The 19,521-nt window shown below is 41.7% G+C and overlaps 1 protein-coding gene across 1 annotated transcript; it reads right to left on the reverse strand.

Moving 5' to 3' along the window:
* Positions 1 to 7,851: 7,851 nt before the first annotated feature.
* On the reverse strand, positions 7,852 to 19,464 carry CHMP5 (charged multivesicular body protein 5; the record flags this gene model as incomplete). Its single annotated transcript, XM_084236939.1, has 8 exons — positions 7,852 to 7,902; positions 8,915 to 9,027; positions 10,841 to 10,949; positions 13,875 to 13,946; positions 14,083 to 14,176; positions 16,800 to 16,846; positions 18,461 to 18,565; positions 19,396 to 19,464. 8 exons carry the CDS (start codon positions 19,462 to 19,464, stop codon positions 7,852 to 7,854), a joined length of 660 nt encoding a protein of 219 aa, XP_084093065.1.
* Between the last annotated feature and the right edge of the window lie 57 nt (positions 19,465 to 19,521).

Genomic DNA, 19,521 nt, shown 5'->3' on the forward strand with positions numbered 1-19,521 from the left:
GAGCCGGGCAGGTTTTTCTGGTCATGGTGGTAGGTTTTATTGCCTTGTCCCCAAGGCAGCCTTATCCACTGCATTATCTAGTCCAGCCTCCCAAACCTGACTGCTGAGACAGGAGTGGGGGCTTAGTTTTCAACCTTATTCAATTTTACTGCGACATTAAGGACTGCAGAAAAACTGTCTGCTGGGAAAAAATAAAATGGAAATTGTACTTTTTAAAAAAGAAGATTTATTTGTTTATGCATACAAGAACTGGGGTGTAAGCCAGAGGTCGGGGGTAGTGGGGGCGGGGAGGGTGAGCACATTCACCAGAGACAGAGTGGGGAGCAGAACAGGCAGATGTACTGAAACACACTGCTGAGGGGAGCAGTGGTAGAGATAGGAGAGGTCTGCTGCAGGAGAGGTCTGCTGCGCCATGTGGGTCAGCTCCCTGGCCTGGGATGGAACACATGCTGCAGTAGCTGGTGACAGCTTGATTGTGCCGTGCTGTCTTTAACCCCTGAGACACCAGGGATGCCCGGCAATTGTATTTTATATGGCACCTTTGTATCTGATGCCAGAGTGGGGGTTGTGTGTATCATAAAGACTGTAATTACATTATACCAAGTAGTCAAGTATGGAGTGCCACATAGTCTTTTATAGGGGGATTAACTTATCCATGTAAAATAAGCCTTGAATTACTTTTATATTTGTAAAATAAATATGTTGAGTGTTATTTGTTTTGCTCATGGAAAAAGGCCTAAAGGCAATTAGTGGAAAAATAAATGGGCAATAAATGATGAGAAGGCCTCAATATTAAAGAAATGCAGCTTTTTAAAATAAGATAAGATCTTTGTTTTTCCAGAAGTTAAAAATATAGCCAAGATGTCACAGACATCATTGGTCTTAGGGATAACAATTCCTTTTTATTGCCTAATCCCACAGAAAATCAAAAGTTCATTCTGAGCATAATAACCTACCTCAATCCAACATCTCGGCTGCACATTGCCTCATAGGACTGGGTTTCAAATACTGATACAGTTACCTTCCTTAATTCTCCAAAGCACAGCAAAAGCCAGTTGTGATATTTAACACAATTTTAATGAAGACTTGAGGATTACAAAGGACAATTTAGAGAGCTGTTTATAATTGACATTGTAATGGACAATAAAACTCCTAAGAGCTCAGATTTCACATCAAGTCTCCACTGACACCTGTTTCTGGATTTAGGGGTTCATGTCTTACAAGTGGCAAGGTGTTGACTCAGTCCTTACACAGGAAATCTCTAGGAAGCTTCTCACCAACCCTCTGAAACCAGAAACTAGAAGAAATCCTTCCCTCCTTCCCTCTCTGCCCAAGGCTTTCCTGAGGTGACTTACAAAGTGAAGACTCCCTTCAAGGAGAAGTCATACCTCCACCCAAAATGTTATTGCCATAGCCTAAATAAGGCAATCATAATAATTAACAGAGTATTTCCCCCACTCTAACTTTTTTTTTTTTTTAAACAGAGGCATGTTTTATTTATTTGTTTGTTTGTTTGTTTGTTTGTTTATACATGCACTGGGTACAGTCAGAAGCGCGGGAGGGTGAGAGAATCCACCAGAGCCAGAGCGGGGAGCAGAGCAGGCAGAAGGACCGAAGTACACTGCTGAGGGGAGCAGCGGGCGGCAGGAGAGGTCTGCGCGCCATGTGGGACCCTCCTCCGGTGGCCGGGGAGCAGCCGGGGATCGAACCGGCGCGGCAGAGGCCGGAGGCAGCTTCGCAAACCAGCGCTCAACCGCTGCGCCACCGGGGAAGCCCCCACTCTAACTTTTTTAAAAAAGATTTATTTATGCATACAAGAACTGGGGTACAGGCCAGAGTTGTGGGGGGCGAGAGATGTCACCAGAGACAGAGTAGGGAACAGAACAGGCAGACTAACTGAAATACACTGCCGAGGGGAGCAGCAGGCGAGTTATGAGAGGTCTGCTGAGCCAAGTGGGTCTCCTTCCCGGCTGGCCAGGGAATTGAACTCATGCTGTAGTGGCTGTGCACAGCTTCATAGGTTGAGTCTTAACCTCTTGCGCCACCAGAGAGGCCCTCCACCCAGCCTAACTTATTCAATCATTATTACCAAGAGTGGGAAGGAAAAATCCTAACAGGAAATGTGGCACCAATCCCTGTCCATTCTTTGATACAATCTCTCCTCCACTGAGAAGCAAATCTCAAATCAAATACATATATACCCCTTGCTGTCAGTCTTCCAATTTTAATTCTGTAGAACACAGTTCTGCTTGAACTATACCATGACATTTGCATTATGAAATAGAGCACAACATTTAAGTGTAAAGCATATGCATTTGTAAAGTAATTCATTGGCCCAGGCTGCTGCAAGAACACAAAATAGATTTATTCACTTACGTACCCTTTAATGCATATACGTGGCTTAGGCATTGTCATATGTGCCTGAGGTAGATGGTTAAAAAGGGCAAACATGGTCCCTATTCTCAGAAAGTGCACTGTCCTCTGGGGGAGAGAAAAACTAAATAATTTTTATTTACAAATTAATAATTTTAAAGTAATTACAAATCATAGTATTATATAAAAAAAATAGGGGCCTCCCTGGTAGCGTGGTGGGTTAAAGACAGCACTATCAAGCTATTGCCAGTCACTGCAGTATTTGGCTGGCCAGGGAGCAACCCACATGGCACAGCAGACCTCTCTTGCCTCACCCACTGCTCTCCTCAGCAGTGTATTCAGTGTTTCAGTAGCTCTGCCTGTTCTGCTCGCCAGTCTCTCTGGTGAATTCTCTCACCCACCGCACCTCTGGCTTACACCCCAGTTCTTTTTTAAAAAAAAAAGATTTATGCATACAAGAACTGGGGTACTGGCCAGAGGTTTGGGGGGGTGAGAGGATTCACCAAAGACAGAGTGGGGAACAGAACAGGCACATTGACTGAAATACACTGCTGAGGGGAGTAGTGGGTGAGACAGGAGAGGTCTGCTGCGCCATATGGGTAGCTCCCTGGCAGGCTGGGGATCAAACTCGTGCTGCAGAGGTTGCAGATAGCTTCACAGTACTATGCTTAACCCCTCAAGCCACCCGGGAGGCCCTACACCCCAGTTCTTGCATGCATGCATAAATAAATAAATAAATCTTTTTAAAAAACAGTAACAGCAATAACTTCTTAGTATCTGCTCCAGTAAAGTTGGACAAGCTTCTCTGAGAAGACATGAAAGATGAGAAAGGAGCAAGTCATGTTTAGAATCAGAGAAAAGGGCATGTGCAACACCTATGAGGAGGGAAAGAATTAAAAGGTCAAGATACTGAAATATTTGCTGGAGAATAGCAAGAAAAGTGGCACAATATAAAATGGGAGAGGTAGGTAAGGAGATCACAGTGATTACAAGGTTCACCTGCAGGTTGTGAGGATGGATTTTGTCCCAAAAACAATAGGAAGTTATTGAAAGGCTCTAAGCAAAGAAGTGGCATGTTTTACACTTAAAGATTTGTCTTGGGCCACTCTGATGGCGCAGTCAGTTTAGCGCTGCACTGTGAAGCTGTCCGCAGCCTCTGCAGCGCGGGTTCGATCCCGGCCGGCCGAGGAGAATCCTACATGGCACAGCAGACCTCTCCTGTCTCGCCCACTGCTCCCCTCAGCAGTGTGCTTCATCAGTCTGCCTGTTCTGTTCCCTGCTCTGTCTCTAGTGAATCCTCTCACCCTCCCCCTCATCTTACCCTGGTTCTTGTATAAATAAATCTTAAAAACAACAACAACAACAACAACAAAAACCAGATTTGTCTTGATCCCAGGGAAGTGTTCATGTGGGGGAGTAAGAATAGAAGTGGGTAAAGCACTTACATTCTTTTTTCTATCACATTAATGCATATGATGGTGGTGGCCTGGGACTAGAAAAACAATATGGAGAGGACAGATCTGAGGGATATTTGAGATACAACATTACAACTTCCAAACTTTTCCCATGCCAACAGGTGTGATATATCTCATTCCTACCCCCCCCCCACTCCCACCTTCATCCTTTCTATCCCCTGATACCCCTTGTCCCTTTCCCTGGCCCCTCTCCTAACCTCAGAGCCCTCGGAATATTTGTTGATGTCCAATGGTTTTTGAAAGTGCTTTATATTGTTGAATTGTCTTTTATATGAATGTCCGATAGTTGTTTCTGTTATTATAACTTGATTTGCTTCATTTAATTTTTCAAATTCCATTTTTGTTGAAAATGGCTGCATTTCATCTTTTTTTTTTTAAAAAAAAATTTATTTATTTATGCATACAAGAGCTGGGGTACAGGCCAGAGTTGTGGGGGGTGAGAGGATTCACCAGACACAGAGTGGGGAACAGAACAGGCAGATTGACCAAAGTACACTGCTGAGGGGAGCAGCAGGCAAGTCAGGAGAGGTCTGCTGCACCATGTGGGTAGCTCCCTGGCCGGGGATCAAACTCATACTGCAGTGGCTGTGGACAGCGTCATAGGTTGCATCTTAACCCCCTGTGCCACCAGGGAGGCACTGCCTTTCATCTTTCCTTGGGGCTATGTAGTCTTCCATGGAATTTATGTACCAAATCTTTTTGACCCATTTGTCGATTGAAGATTTAGACTGCTTCTATGTCCTAGCAATTGTAAATAATGTTGCTGTGCGTATTGTAGCGCATATGGGCTTTTTGTTGTTGATGGTATGATGTGTGGATATATGCCCAAGAGTGGGAATGCTGTCTTGTTTTTTTTTTTAAAGATTATTTATTTATGCATAGAAGAACTGGGGTGTAGGCCATAGGTGCGGGGGGTGAGAGGATTCACCAGAGACAAAGTGGGGAGCAGAACAGGCAGATCTACTGAAATATACTGCAAGGGAAGCAGCGGGTGAGACAGGTGAGGTCCGCTGTGCCATATGTGGGTTAGTTCCCTGGGGCTGAACTGAGGCAGTAGTGGTGATAGCACTCCCCTATGCCACCAGGGAGGTCTGGGATTGCTGAATTATTGTATGGTATTTCTATTTTTATTTTTTAAAGTTAAATTAAAACTGCTTTCCATAATGGTTTCACAAGTTCACATTCCCAATAATTTATGTTTGTTAAACCATCCTTATATCCCTGGGATGAGTCCTACTTGATCATGGTGTGTAGTTATTATGATACGCTGTTGAATTTGATTTGCTGATACTTTGTTGAAACATTTTGCATCAATTGTTCATCAAGAATACTGGGCTATAATTTTCTTGTGCTCTTTGTCTGGTTTTGGTATTAAGGTTATGTTGGCATCATAAAATGTATTCGAGAGCTTTCCTTCTTGTATTTTTAAAAACAATTTGAGGGCCTCTGTGGTGGCACAGGCGTTAAAGACAGTGCTATCAAGCTATCACCAGCCACTGCAGCATGAGTTTGTTTCCCGCTGGCCAGGGAGCTGACCCATATGGCGTAGCAGACCTCTCCTGTCCCACCTGCTGCTCCCCTCAGCAGTGTGTTTCAGTAAATCTGCGTGTTCTGCTCCCTACTTGTCTCTGGTGAATCCTCTCACCTCCCTGCACTTTTGGCTCCAGTAGCAATCACCCCTTTCCCTTATGGGTTGTACTGCCCCAGTATTGCTCCATACAGTCTAATTAGATTTTCCTACTCCTTTTCACCATGCCTCCGCTCTTGATGCATGTAGTAGTCATTTGTTTGTCATTTAAGGGTTATTGTTTTTTTTAGTTGTAATTTGGTTGTAAACACATAGAGAAGGTAAGATTATTGTCTTTATCGACATCACACTGGCTATTTCCCTAGTGATAGTTATTCTGAGTCATTAATATACAGGTATTAGTTAAAATCATGGGTATAAGTCATCTCAAGAAGAATGAAGGGTGAAGAGCTCAAGACTGGAACTAAAAGAAATATTTAAAGGGTTGAGTGAGGGCCTCCCTGGTGATGCAGGGGGTTAAGACACAACCTATGAAGCTGTGCAGCCGCTGCAGCACGAGTTCGATCCCCAACCAGGGAGCTACCCACATGGCACAGCAGACCTCTCCTGTCTCTCCTGCTGCTCCCCTCAGCAGTGTATTTCGGTCAATTTGACTGTTCTGTTCCCCACTGTCTCTGGTGAATCTTCTCACCCCGCCAAACCTCTGGCTTGTACCCCAGTTCTTGTATGCATAAATACATAAATCTTAAAAAAAAAAAAAAAAGTAAGGTTGATTCTCTTGTGGAGAATCCAAGGAAGGTTTCAAGATATTGATGAATACTAAAATGTTTTCTCCCATTGAATACTTGGAAGGGTGAGGTAGTGGGGCTGGGAAAGGGTTATATACATGTTTAATCCTTATCTATAACTAGAAGTGAATTTTGTTTTGTTTTGTTTTTAAAGATTTATTTATTTATTTATACAAGCACTGGGTACAGTCAGAAGCGCGGGAGGGTGAGCGAATTCACCAGAGCCAGAGCGGGTAGCAGAACAGGCAGAAGGACCAAAGTACACTGCTGAGGGGAGCAGCGGGTGGCAGAAGAGGTCTGCGCGCCATGTGGGACCCTCCTCCGGTGGCTGGGGACCTGCTGGGGATTGAACTGGTGCTGCAGAGGCTGCGGGCAGCTTCGCAACCCAGCGCTCAACCACTGCACCACCGGGGAGGCCCTAGAAGTGAATTTTCAAGAGGAACTGTGATTATTCTGGTTAGTCTTGGGTTCATATAGACTCTATAAATCTGGTGTTCAATAAATGTTTATTGGGTTCATCTGCTGACACATGAAAGGCTGACACAAATGCCATGTGAGAGATGCAGCAAGGCGGGAGGAGGGAGTGTTGTTGGTGAGAGACTGAGTGAGGGAAGGAGGACAGGATCATTAAAGAACCTGAAATCAAGCAGGATTCTGGAACTGCTTGAGGACTTCAGATAATTTTCAAGAAAAGAGAGAAGCCCCTGCTTTTTCATTGTTAATATTCCCTCACACGAGAATAGCACATTGCAGTTAATGAGTACTCAAGACCACTACCTCAATTATTCTTCACAAAAGCATAGTCAAGTATAACTTCACTAAAAAGGAAATACAAATGAAGAGGAAAAGGATACTTTAAAGTTATTAGATGATGAGAGACCATCTGATAACTGGACTGTTCCTTGCTCTTTTCTCTATATCACAATGCCACCAGTTAAAACTATATTAGAGTTTTTAGGCTGAATTGACGTTAAAATTGTATTCGATTCGATTTCCATAATGGAGGTTTTAGGCTGAAGTAATATTACTAAAATTATATCCTTTTGAAAAATATTTATTGAGTATAAATAAATGTCCTATACATTAAATATCAAGAAATATTCATTACTGATTACAAGTCAGGCTGTAATACTGAGGAAACCAGAGAATCAAAATATCCACTCATGATATAGTAGTGATAATCCATTCCAACACTGGACACAGTAATGATTTACTCACAAGACAACAAACCCATCAGAAAAAAGCTATCACTTTAACCAACCTATAATACCACAATAGAAAATGGTTTTGAATCATAATATGAACAGTCCCAGTTATCTCATCTTTGTTTTATCAATTTATCAGATCAATGAGAGAATGTGGTGTTATACTGTCACTGAATTTCAAGACTCCCATTTCCTTGGTTTTATTTCAAATTACCATTAATGAATGAAAACTAGCCTAATAGAGTCACTGATACTTTTAAGTTAGTCTTTCATAAGCAAACAGTAATAAAAGTTTAGTATGAAGAAAACAGCCCCCAAGTGCCAAGTTTCTTAACGGAACAAAGTAAAAGAACAATGTGATTAATCTTTCCTTCAAAGAAAGGAAAGCAATCTAAATTTGTTATGGTAAATCTGGAAAGATAAATATTTCCTAGTCCCAGAATATGCATTTATTTTACACAATGTACTTGAATCACCCAAGTCTATGATGCAGGAATCTGTGGCAATCCAAATTCATCCACCAGGACACCATCCTGTGGAAAGAAAGCAATGTTTTAGTGACACTCTTTTCAACTGATTAAAAAAAAAAAAAAGATTAAAATAATTAGTAGCGAAAAGTTACTTCTAAGTGTTCAATCAATGAAAACCAAAATCTGGGCCTCCCTGGTAGCCCTCCCATGGCAAAGTGGCCTGAGTTTGATCCTTGGCCAGGGACTAACCCACATGGCACAGCCAACCTCTCCTGTTTTGCCCACTGCTCCCCTCAGCAGTGTTTTCGGTCCGTCTGCCTGTTCTGTTCCCTGCTCTGCCTCTGGTGAATCCTCTCACCCTCCTGCACTCTGGCCTGTAACCTAGCTCTTGTATAAAAATAAAATAAATCTTAAAATAAATAAAAAAATAGATTTATTTATTGATGCATACAAGAACGGGGTACAGGCCAGAGGTGTGGGGGGTGAGAGGACCTACTAGAGACAGAGTGGGGCGAGAACAGGCAGCCTGACTGAAATACACTGCTGAGGGGAGCAGCGGGTGAGACAGGAAAGGTCTGCTGCGCCATGTGGGTAGCTCCCTGGCCAGGGATCGAATTCATGCTGCAGTGGCTGCAAATAGCTTTATAGGTTGCATCTTAACCCCGTGCACCACCAAGGAGGACTTACATCAAGTTTTCTATTTAAATTATTAATCTCTGGCTTAAAAAATTTACCCTGTAATTAACCAGGTGTGTGAAGTGAAACTTTCTTTTCACTGCTGGCCAGTATGCTTCATGCATATACTGCTTTTGCTTTCCTAGGAAATGTTTAAAACTTGTAAATGGCACCCAGTGCAAGTTCAAACTATCATTACATAAAAACATTCCTGAGCCTCAGTGACACTTATGCAGCCTGGCCATGGTCCAATGCAGGACAACTGGGCTTTCAAGGATTCCTGAAATAATAACAGAAATGGTCTTTCCTTGTTATAAGACTTTCAGATTCCCAGACTAGTAATTAGGTGTAAAACCTTTACCATTCTGCATAGAAAAATATAAACACAAAAAGTTTTCACCTTATTCTTTGTGTCAGTGGGAACACCCTCTGGAATTGCAGGTGCAGATGCTGCTTCATCCAAGTAAGAACTATCTTCATCAGCCAGAAGCTCATCACCCAGTGCATCCAACTCTGAGATTGAGTCAATATTTCACAAAAATGTAAGCAAGAAAACTGGGAGTTAATGTTCATACCACTTATCTAAATTATTTGTAATAAGATGAAAATTTAAAAACAAGTGAAGGGATTATTAATTTCTATTTTCAAGAGAGAAGATGATCATTAAGATATTTAAGAAAACTGATGTGTGAAAATCTATGAAAATTAAAATAAAACAAACAACGATTTTCCATAGGTCTTGTAAGGTCATAGTATTCGTTAGAAAATTCTAGTGTTTGGAAGCATCACTACATCTGTCACTGACTGCAGCAGGGAGCTTGCTCGGGTCTGGGGCAAAAAAAAAAAAAAAAAAAGAAAAGAAAAGAAAATTCTAGTGTTATCAATAAGTCGATGATATTAGAAAATTCTCACAAGAACAAATGTAAGTGACCATGATATGAAAGCAGGCTTTAAAAATAAGTCCATGGTAAAATGAATTGGAAATGATCAGGAGGAATGTCAACCGAAGTAGAGACTCAACAGAGGAAAATCAACGAGGGGAATACAAAAAAATAAGACTAGGGAAAAAAAAATTCCAGGCAAAAACAAACATGCAGAGAGAAAGAAACAGTAATATGACAGGGAAATTATATGACAGATAATTAGTATGGGTTGGTTCTATCAGCTACCTAGTCACTCATGCTAGAAATTAACAGATATCCTTGACACCTCCCTATCCCTCCACAGCCAATCTTGATCATTCAACTTCCAAAAATATCTTCAATCTGTCCACTTCTCTCTGTTTCTTAGTCTCTGCTGCCATAATCTCTCTTTTTTTTTATAACTTTATTTATTTATTTATTTTTAATAGAGGCATGTTTTATTTATTTGTTTGTTTGTTTGTTCGCTTGTTTTGTTTATACATGCACTGGGCACAGTCAGAAGCGCGGGAGGGTGAGAGAATTCACCAGAGCCAGAGCGGGGAGCAGAACAGGCAGAAAGACCAAAGTACACTGCTGAGGGGAGCAGCGGGCGGCAGGAGAGGTCTGCGCGCCATGTGGGACCCTCCTCTGGTGGCCGGGGAGCAGCCGGGAATCGAACCGGCGCTGCAGAGGCTGCGGGCAGCTTCGCAACCCAGCACTCAACCGCTGCGCCACCGGGGAGGCCTGCCATAATCTCTTAAATGGACTCCAGCAATAGCTTCTAAACTTCTCTGCCTGAGGCTGCTCAACAATCCCTCTCATTTTTCCTTAATAGCCCCTATTATCCTCCAGGTCCTGTGCCTGTCCTCTACTCCCAACCAGTTTAGATTCCTGGCTATGTGCTCAATGCTACACCATACTTCTTCTCAATAGTTTGAGCTCTTGTAGTTAATTACCTGAAATAAGTAGCTTCCTACCCTTGCTAGAGAAGCTTCATGAATGCAGGGTTCATATTCTCAAATGCTGAATCTCTAGCACCGAACACAGTGCCAAACATATACTAGATGCACACTAAGTATTTAGCAACTATTATTTTTTGATTTACTTCATTGTTCTCAGAGAGAGGGTTCTCAGTAGGAATACATAAAGAAAAAATCAAAAGGGAAACAGTAGGAATGTATAGACACTGAACACCAAGTCAGCAGAGGTCTTTGCCAGGACCTTCCTTAAGAGGTTGTCCTCCTCAGTTTCTGGTGGAGTATGCAAGTCTGATGCCGCACAAGTTCTTTGACCAGAGACTGCACCACAAATGAATTCTCAGGGAACCCTCAACAAAATGTTTTCCAGCATTTGGGAAGAGGTTCCAGGTAGTCACTCTTTTCAGTCTTGAAAGGTATGTAGCCCCTGCCTTTCGCATAACTTACCTGCTTCTAGGTCATCTTCATCTAATTCTGGAGTGCCATAACTACGACTCAGTGCTTCTTGAATTTCATTTGCATCTTCCATCATATCTTCTAGCTGGTCTTGTAAATCCTACAGAAATACATGACAATATTTTTATTCATTCTTACCATTTTTCTCCAACTATCCCCATGTACTACTCTCTCCTCTGAACCTTAGAAACAAGCAGCTTTTAAAAAGATTAATGTACATAAAATGATGAGCACATAGCCAGTTCTCAACTGTTAGTTCTATTTACCCCAGTCCTTGGCCAGTACTATTTTTATTTTTTTTTTTTAGTTTTTAAAATTTTTTTAAAAGATTTATTTATTTATTTATAAAAGCACTGGGTACAGTCAGAAGTGCGGGAGGGTGAGAGAATTCACCAGAGCCAGAGCAGGGAGCAGAGCAGGCAGAAGGACCGAAGTACACTGCTGAGGGGAGCAGCGGGCGGCAGGAGAGGTCTGCGTGCTATGTGGGACCCTCCTCCAGTGGCCAGGGAGCAGCCAGGGATTGAACCGGCGCTGCAGAGGCTGCAGGCAGCTTCACAACCCAGCGCTCAACCGCTGCGCCACCGGGGAGACCCCAGTACTATTTTTAGACAACACCTGAGCAGGTGTTCCTCTAAAGGACAGGTTTGAGTAATTCCTTTTTAAAAAAATTTTATTTTAGTGTAGAAGAATTGGGGTACAGGCCAGAGGTGCGGGGGTGAGAGGATTCACCAGAGACAGAGAGGGGAGCAGAACAGGCAGATCTACTGAAATACTGCTAAGGAGAGCAATGGGCGAGACAGGAGAGGTGTGCTGCACCATGTGGGTTAGCTACTTGGCCAGGGATTGAACTTGTGTTGCAGTGGCTGCTGATAGCTTGATAGTGCTGAGACTTAACCCCTTGCACCATCAGGGAGGCCTGTGTAAAATGGGATTATTGAGAGTCACACCTCACAGTGTTACTGTAAGGATTTACTCAAGTAAGTAACACTAAGCACTTAATACCATATATCTGCAATTGTGTTTAGGAACTGCAGAACAACAAAAATTCAACATAAAGGGGAACAGAGGTCTAAATAAGTACTATTTATTTTGAATTTTTTAGAGCAATGCAAAACATTTGAAAATTCTTTTCCAAGAATTTTTATACCCCAAATCAGAGGTATACTTTTCATAAGGTGAAGAGATTAGAAAGTAAAATGGAGAACACTTTTTTAAAGGAAACACTTTGCTTTTCTGCATTTCCACCTACTAAATCACCATATTTACATGTGTAACATTCTGTTATACAGAGAAACAACAGCTCAAACAATGAGTGGGAAAAAAAAAAGTTAATCAAATCAAGTTTGTACTATGCTATTACATAACAAGATAAGTTTCCAATATCATCTATGAATAGGATTCCTAGCAATCGACTCCAGGATAGACTCTAGGAAAAAAATCATTACATGGAAAATTAGATTCAATACTGGATAAGCAAACATACAGAAGCAAAATAAACAAAACATTACTAAACTTGATGTGCAGAAACTGAAAAATAAAAAGGACAGAGACAGGGTTCTACACACACACACATGCACACACACACATGCACGCACACACACACATGAACGCACACATAAAATTGAAAAATGAGAGCCATGAAACAATGAAAATGTTTTTAGTAAAATATTTTAGGAAAACAACTGAATTTCAAAAGATATAGCCCAGCCAAAGACACACTTCCACCCCCAAAAGAGAGAGATGGGGCTTGGATCTGTCGTGTGGGCAAATTTATTAGGGCCAAGAAAGGATCATGAGACAGGGAGATAGACAACCACAGGTTAAGGAGAGAAACACATACAAGAAAATCAAAAGACCAAAGTTTCCATTTTGTTTATACTAAACAGTTCTAATTAAAAAACAAGGAACCCTAAAAGCAGAAGATAAAAATTCAATGTCACTATATTTCATTACCGAAAGTATGGTGCCAGTAAGACATACATGGAACATTTTTTGCAGTAAATCTCCTGAAAGATATCAATAAGCTTAACTCCTTGTAGGCAGAGACTGATGGAAAATTAAAGAAATGGATCTGGGTAGCGCAAGGAGGGGCACTGAGAAAAAGGAAGACGGAAGGAGTGCCTTCATTCTTTCCTAAGACTGGCAGAACCAGAGAATACCTATACAGAGGTAGTAAAATGCTGAAGTCATAGTAAGTAGTTACTCAACCAGTAAATACTGCTTGAATTGGGCAGAACAACTTTATCTCCTGTCATTGCCTCTTCTTTGTTTATCACATACTTCTCTGAGCACCAACTATGGTCTCTGCCCTCATAGAGAAATTCTACTCAGAGGGAGAAGCAAAGAACACCATCACATTTGCAGAAAAGCAGCCTCTTTCCTCTGCTCAGTCACCACCCACTCCCTCTGCTCTCTGTTTGCCATCTGGGCTGCTCACCTGACAGAGCGAGAGGAGTCAAGCTCTGAGGGCCCACCTCCGCAGTCAAAACACCGTCTCAAAAGAGATGTTAATTTTAGGGACCTAATGACATTATTATTAAAAATCTAAAGAGCGATTACTAGCAAAGAGAACCATCGTTACACCAGGAACTGTGTTAAATAATTTATGTACATCATCTCAGCAACACCAGACGAAAACTCATTAAGTAAACTAGATGTCAAACAGGAAACTGGGTTCTTATTTACTGGGTGCTTATTATGTGTCAGGCAAGGTTTCATGCAGATATACAAGTTCATTTCTTTCATCCTCCTAATAACCGTATCTAATTATTAGGATCCTTGTACCAACAATAAAGAAAGTACCTGGCAGGTCACGACTCAATCCCTCTTCTGTGCTCTTTCTATCACATACACATTCATTTGGATTCTTATCAGAAACTAGTGCACATTCTCCCTCAACCCCGACCCCCACACCATGCAAGGCCTTTGCTAATGACTCGTGCACAAAGGAGCCAGTGCCAGAAAAGGAGGATTTTTTTTTGCATGGCTTAGTGCCCATTCTTACAGAAACTCATTTTCACCTCACCTCAATCTGGTCAATTTTCACTTGCTTGTACGCTTTCTTCATTTCCTTTACTCCCACTTTCATAGCATCAACCTAAAAAAAGGTAAGAGAGAATGTCATGTCTTAAGAAATCATGCTGGTTAAACTGTCTTTTAAAAACCATGGGAAAAGAACTCAAGTACAAAAATAAAATAAAATCATAGAAAAAGGCACTTTAGGGGTAAGGTACCGTGGTCTTGGTGTCCTTCAATGACTGGATGGTATAATTGGCTTGTTCCATGTTAAATGACTGTTGGGCAAGATTGTCCCGCTGCTGCTCATACCTTTTTAAGAGAATGGAAAATATGAGCCACATAGATTTTTTTTTTCTTTAGTCCCATCCCTCTCTCACATAGAAATTCTCAGGAAAAAAGTATTTCTAATGTTAAATAAGATAATTTAAAAAAATTTAAAAAGTGGGAAAAACAATGTATTCACTCTAATACAAATAACATTTGGTGTCCTCTGTCTTTTTCCTTTATGTTTATTTTAGTTATAATAATATTTTCCACTTAACATTACAGCAATTGTGGTTTTCTATGTTACTAGTCTTTTTTTTTTTTAAAGATTTATTTATTTATGCATAGAAGAACTGGGGTGTAAGCCAGAGATGAGGGAGGGTGGTGAGAAGATTCACCAGAGAGAATGGGGAGCAGAACAGGCAGGGGAACAGCGGGCAACTGCTGTGCCATGCGGGTTGCTCCCTGGCTGGCCGGGGTTTGAACCTGAGCTTCAATGACTGACAATAGCTTGATAGCACTGTTTTTAACCCCTGCACCATCAGGGAGGCCCCCTTCTACAAAGTCTTATTAATATATGTCTTCATAATGTTTTAGATTATTTCCTAAGTTAAATTTTCAGAAATTGAATTCTAGGGCAGAGTGAGACTATTTTTAAGGCTCTTCAAGCATATAGCTAAATTGTTTTCCTAGTAAACGCAACTCCTTGAGGATGGGTATTCTATTTTATTAATCTTATATACATAATCAGGTAATCCATCTGACATAATATGGACTGACCTGGCACTCAAAATGTTTTTTTTTTTTTTTTAAAAGATTTATTTATTTATTTATATAAGAACTGGGGTACAAGCCAGATGCGCGGGAGGATGAGAGGATTCACCAGAGACAGAGGAGGGAACAGAACAGGCAGACTGATGAAATACACTGCTGAGGGGAGCAGCGGGTACAACAGGAGAGGTCTGCTGCACCATATGGGACCCTCGCCGACAAGCCGGGATCGAACTGGTGCTGCAGAGGCTGCGGACAGCTTCATAGCGCTGTGCTCAACCGCCTGCGCCACCAGGGGAGGCCCAAAATGTTTGTTTTTTAAACAAAGTCCAATACTACCTCAAAAATTTATGTCACTGTGTTCTTTACATAATATTTGGGACCCATCTATGTAACCAAAAGAAAAATGGTCAATTCCTGGTGCAAAGGAACCCATTAAAAAGTCTAAGTTCCCAAATTCATACTTTTGGATAGTATTACAGACTAATGAAGGATTAGATATATATATATAAATCTATATATAAAATTTTATATATAAAATTAGGTGGAAAAGGATAACCTATATACACACAAGACAATTTGTTTTCTTCTAATGCACATATACCATGCATGCACAAGCAAAGAAAAGAAACTAAGACGCCAGAAGTAACCATGTTAAGGTGGTTATTTCTGGTAGTAAGACTTCTACAAGAAATTCTTTTTTCTTTTTCTTTTATTAATGTTTACATATTTTCCAAAGTTTCTACAAAAAACTGTTACTTAAAAAAAAAGTTACTTGGGCCTCCCCGGTGGCGCAGCGGTTGAGCGCTGGGTTGCGAAGCTGCCCGCAGCCACTGCCGCGCCGGTTCGATCCCCGGCTGCTCCCCGGCCACTGGAGGAGGGTCCCACATGGCGTGCAGACCTCTCCTGCCGCCCGCTGCTCCCCTCAGCAGTGTACTTCGGTCCTTCTGCCTGCCCTGCTCCCCTCTCTGGCTCTGGTGAATTCTCTCACCCTCCCGTGCTTCTGACTGTACCCAGTGCATGTATAACCAAAACAAACAAACAAACAAATAAATAAATAAAAAGCATGCCTCTAAAAAAAAAAAAAAAAAAAAAAAAAAAAGTTACTTAATAAAAAAAAAAAAATTGAAAAAGTTAATTAAAAGTTCAATGCTACCAAGCAAGGTAAGTTTTACATTCTCACCATTCTAGGCATTATAATTTTTTCCAATTTTTGTCAAATGTAGAAGAAGAAAGATGTTATCTGATATCTCATAAAGTGATTTTTTCAAACAGGAAGAGAGATATCAACAATCCTCTTACTCCTTATTAGCTGTGTCTGAGCTTTGTAACCCTACAGAGGGTATCATCTATTGGACAGTCCACAGGAGGAAGCACCAAAGATATTAATTGCTTTCTGTTCAAACACTGGGGCATAATCACCTAAAAAAAAAAAAAAATCAAGGACCCTTACATCTATTCTGGTGGGCAGGAAAAAATACTCAGGTTTTACAGACAAAAATATAAAGGTACAACAGAACTAAAGTCGATAGATCTGGGTGGGCCAATACAGAAGACATTAGCCACATATATGGCTACTTAAATTGTTAAAATTAAATTAAAACTTTTGTTCCTTAGTCAGACTAGCCACATTTTAAGTGCTCAGTAGCCACAAGGGGCTGAGTTACTATACTGGACAGCACAGATACAGAACAGATCCATCATAGCAAAAGTTCTATTTAGATGGACAGAGCTGTAACACATACTATTTAAGATGTAGGGGAAAAGAAAATGCAGCTAACTGCATAATTAAATCAAGAATGTTTATAAGATGGTATGAAAAGCCAAAGGAATAGAAGATCATTTCCTTTTTTGGGTTAAAACTACTAGATGAAAGGAGATTAAATCTATAACTTACATCCGTTTTTGCTTTAAAACCCTCAAGGCTTTCTGCTTGACCATATTCTGGGGAGAAAAAGATTTTAATGAAAAGAAGTTGAAAATATACATATGGCAAAAGAAATCTCTCAAATCCTCAAACTTGCATAACTACTCATTCTTACTTCAAAGTAGCAGACACATAGTAGCTCCTGGATTATTCTTCACCTCCCAAGCAGTCTTTTATTTATTTAAAAATTTTTTAGAATTTATTTTTGTGTAGAAGAACTGGGGTGCAGGTGTGTGTATGTGTGTATTCATCAGAGACAGAGTGGAAAGCAGAACAGGCAGATTTACTAAATACACTGCTAAGGGGAGCAGATGGCAATACAGGAGAGAGAGGTGTGCTATGCCGTATATGAGGAAGCTCCTTGGATGAGGATTGAACTCAGGCTGTAGAGGTGATAGCGCTGAGACTTAACCCCTAGGCCACCAGGGAGGCCCCCAGCAGCCTTTAAGTCTCTACTTGTCTGTCTTTGCATACCACATCTCAGTGTATTGAACTATGTTCCTTTTTCCTTGTGCATTATTATCTCTACTGGCAGTTGCAACCATGCTGAATTTCTATAGCCACTAGCCTTAGGGAGATTTCCCAGTTGATACCTTCCTATCCATTCACACTCAACATGTCTGAACTCTGCAAACTGACCTCGCCTTGGATTTACTGATAATGGCTCCACTAATTTCTTGAGTATGAGGTTCTTTATATCAACTTTACCTTTCCTCTATATGTTGGGTCTTAATGCATAGTTCGGAACTCACTTTAAAATTGGCTCCTATTGTGTCATTCTCATGACTACCACCATGGTTTCGGCTTTCATCTCCTCGAGCTTAGATAAGCTTTCCTGCCTCAGGTCACTCTTCATTCCATACCATCCAACTAAGATGGTTAAGAAAAGCCTCTTGTCACTTCCCTTTCTATATTGTCCATCAACCATTTTATTTATCCTTTCTAATGAGGAAGGGAAAGCAGATGTGATTACTTCACAGATGACAGTAATATCTAACATTTACTGAATGTTTCTGTACTGGACACAGGGCTATTCAGGTCACATGAATCACACAGTTAATCTTCAAACAACAATATAGTTATTATCCCCATTTTAACAGATGGGAAAATTGAGGTTCAGTTATGCTAACTTGCCCTGGCCCACATGGTTAATACATTACTGGACTGGGAAAGAACAGGCAGTCTTATATCTAGTGTCCATATACTTAAATACAGTACTCAATGTTTTTACCTAACAGAAGAGGAAAATAAAAAATTGACTTTATCAAGGTCAGAGCTAACAGATAATGATGGTGTTATTGTTAGAGCCCTGGTCTCTTGATGACTGCTGCAGTAGTTCTCAGCAGGCCACTCCTTACCAGTCTATTACACTCACCTAACCTGACCAGCCTGGTAACTCACTGTTCTGAGCACAGCAAAACCCTCCCTTCCACACAGCCACCTTCTCAGGAGAATATACTAATTGCCATGTACATACTTCTGGACATTTTATCAGTATCTTCTCTCTACTGGGTCAAATTTTTTCTCTTTACTAGACTGTAAGCATCTCTTCTATATCTCTCAGCAGCCCCTACCACCAGGAGCTCAAACTAAGTTGTCATAGCAACTTCTGCAGCTGCAGCCCACTTTACCTTTGCAGGACCCTCTCTCATCTTCTTGATCTGGTCCTTATACTTCACTAGCTCAGCATCTAGTCGAGAAATCTTCTTGTCAATGGATTCTGCCCTGCTGTCCACCTAAAAGAAAAAAAACAAAACAAAACAAAGGTAGTGGTAATTATTTCAATACACTTATGTAAGGAGGGGCAGGAGAAGAAGGAATATGGGGAAAAAAGATAAAAAGGAGAATGTGATGAAGATTTCTAGTGGGGAACGGGGGTTGATTTCCAGTCAGAAACAATGGGGGCTTTTATAAACTACACTCCGCCCCCAGATTCTAATATCCCAGGGTCCCCCTCAAGTGTGTGTGGGCAGGAAAACTACTTGAGACTGACTGGGTTGAGTAGGTATTTCCCAAGAACTGGAAACTTGTCAGGCTGGGGGCTCAACCAAAAGGTGTGTGAAATGTACTAGTACCTGGAAATCATGGCTAGGGCTGTGGATCTAATGCTCTTCCCTACATGGTAGTAGCTTAGTTGAGAAGCCAGGGCTCTGAATTTCGTGTTAGTGAGAGCTAGGTACGGGGTACAGACGTTGGCCTAGGCTATCAAACTGAGCGTTCTGACGCGGGAGGGGGTGACGGATGAAAGGGTAAGGGGACGGACTGGCCTAGTAGGAAGGGTGACTGTATCTAAGGCAGGCTGGGGTGAGGCGATAAGGACAGAGCGGGCAGCAGAGCAGCGGGTTATCAGAACGCGCTAGGTGCAAGCAGGCGAGACAAGCGATGGGGTCCATGGTTTGTGGCGTCAGGAATGACCTGGGTAACAGGAACAAAGGTGGGGTGAAAGCGCTGAGGTGGAATGGGCCCTGGGAGCGCGAGTGGAATGGAGCGGGCGCCGCGAATCGGGGTGGGCGGGGTCCGGGGTGCCAGAGGCCCTGAACCTGGGTACTCGAGGTCAAGTGCCCACCGTGCCAATGCAGTCAGTCAGGCTGGGCGGCGGGGCCTTAGGTTTCGCTTTTCCGAAGAATCGGTTCATCTTGGGCGGCAGCGCAGAACACCCAAACACTGGAGCAAAACCAGAAACGGAAGCAGC

Source organism: Talpa europaea (assembly GCF_964194135.1).
Source record: "Talpa europaea genome assembly, chromosome: 7".
Classification (NCBI taxonomy): Eukaryota; Metazoa; Chordata; class Mammalia; order Eulipotyphla; family Talpidae; genus Talpa; species Talpa europaea.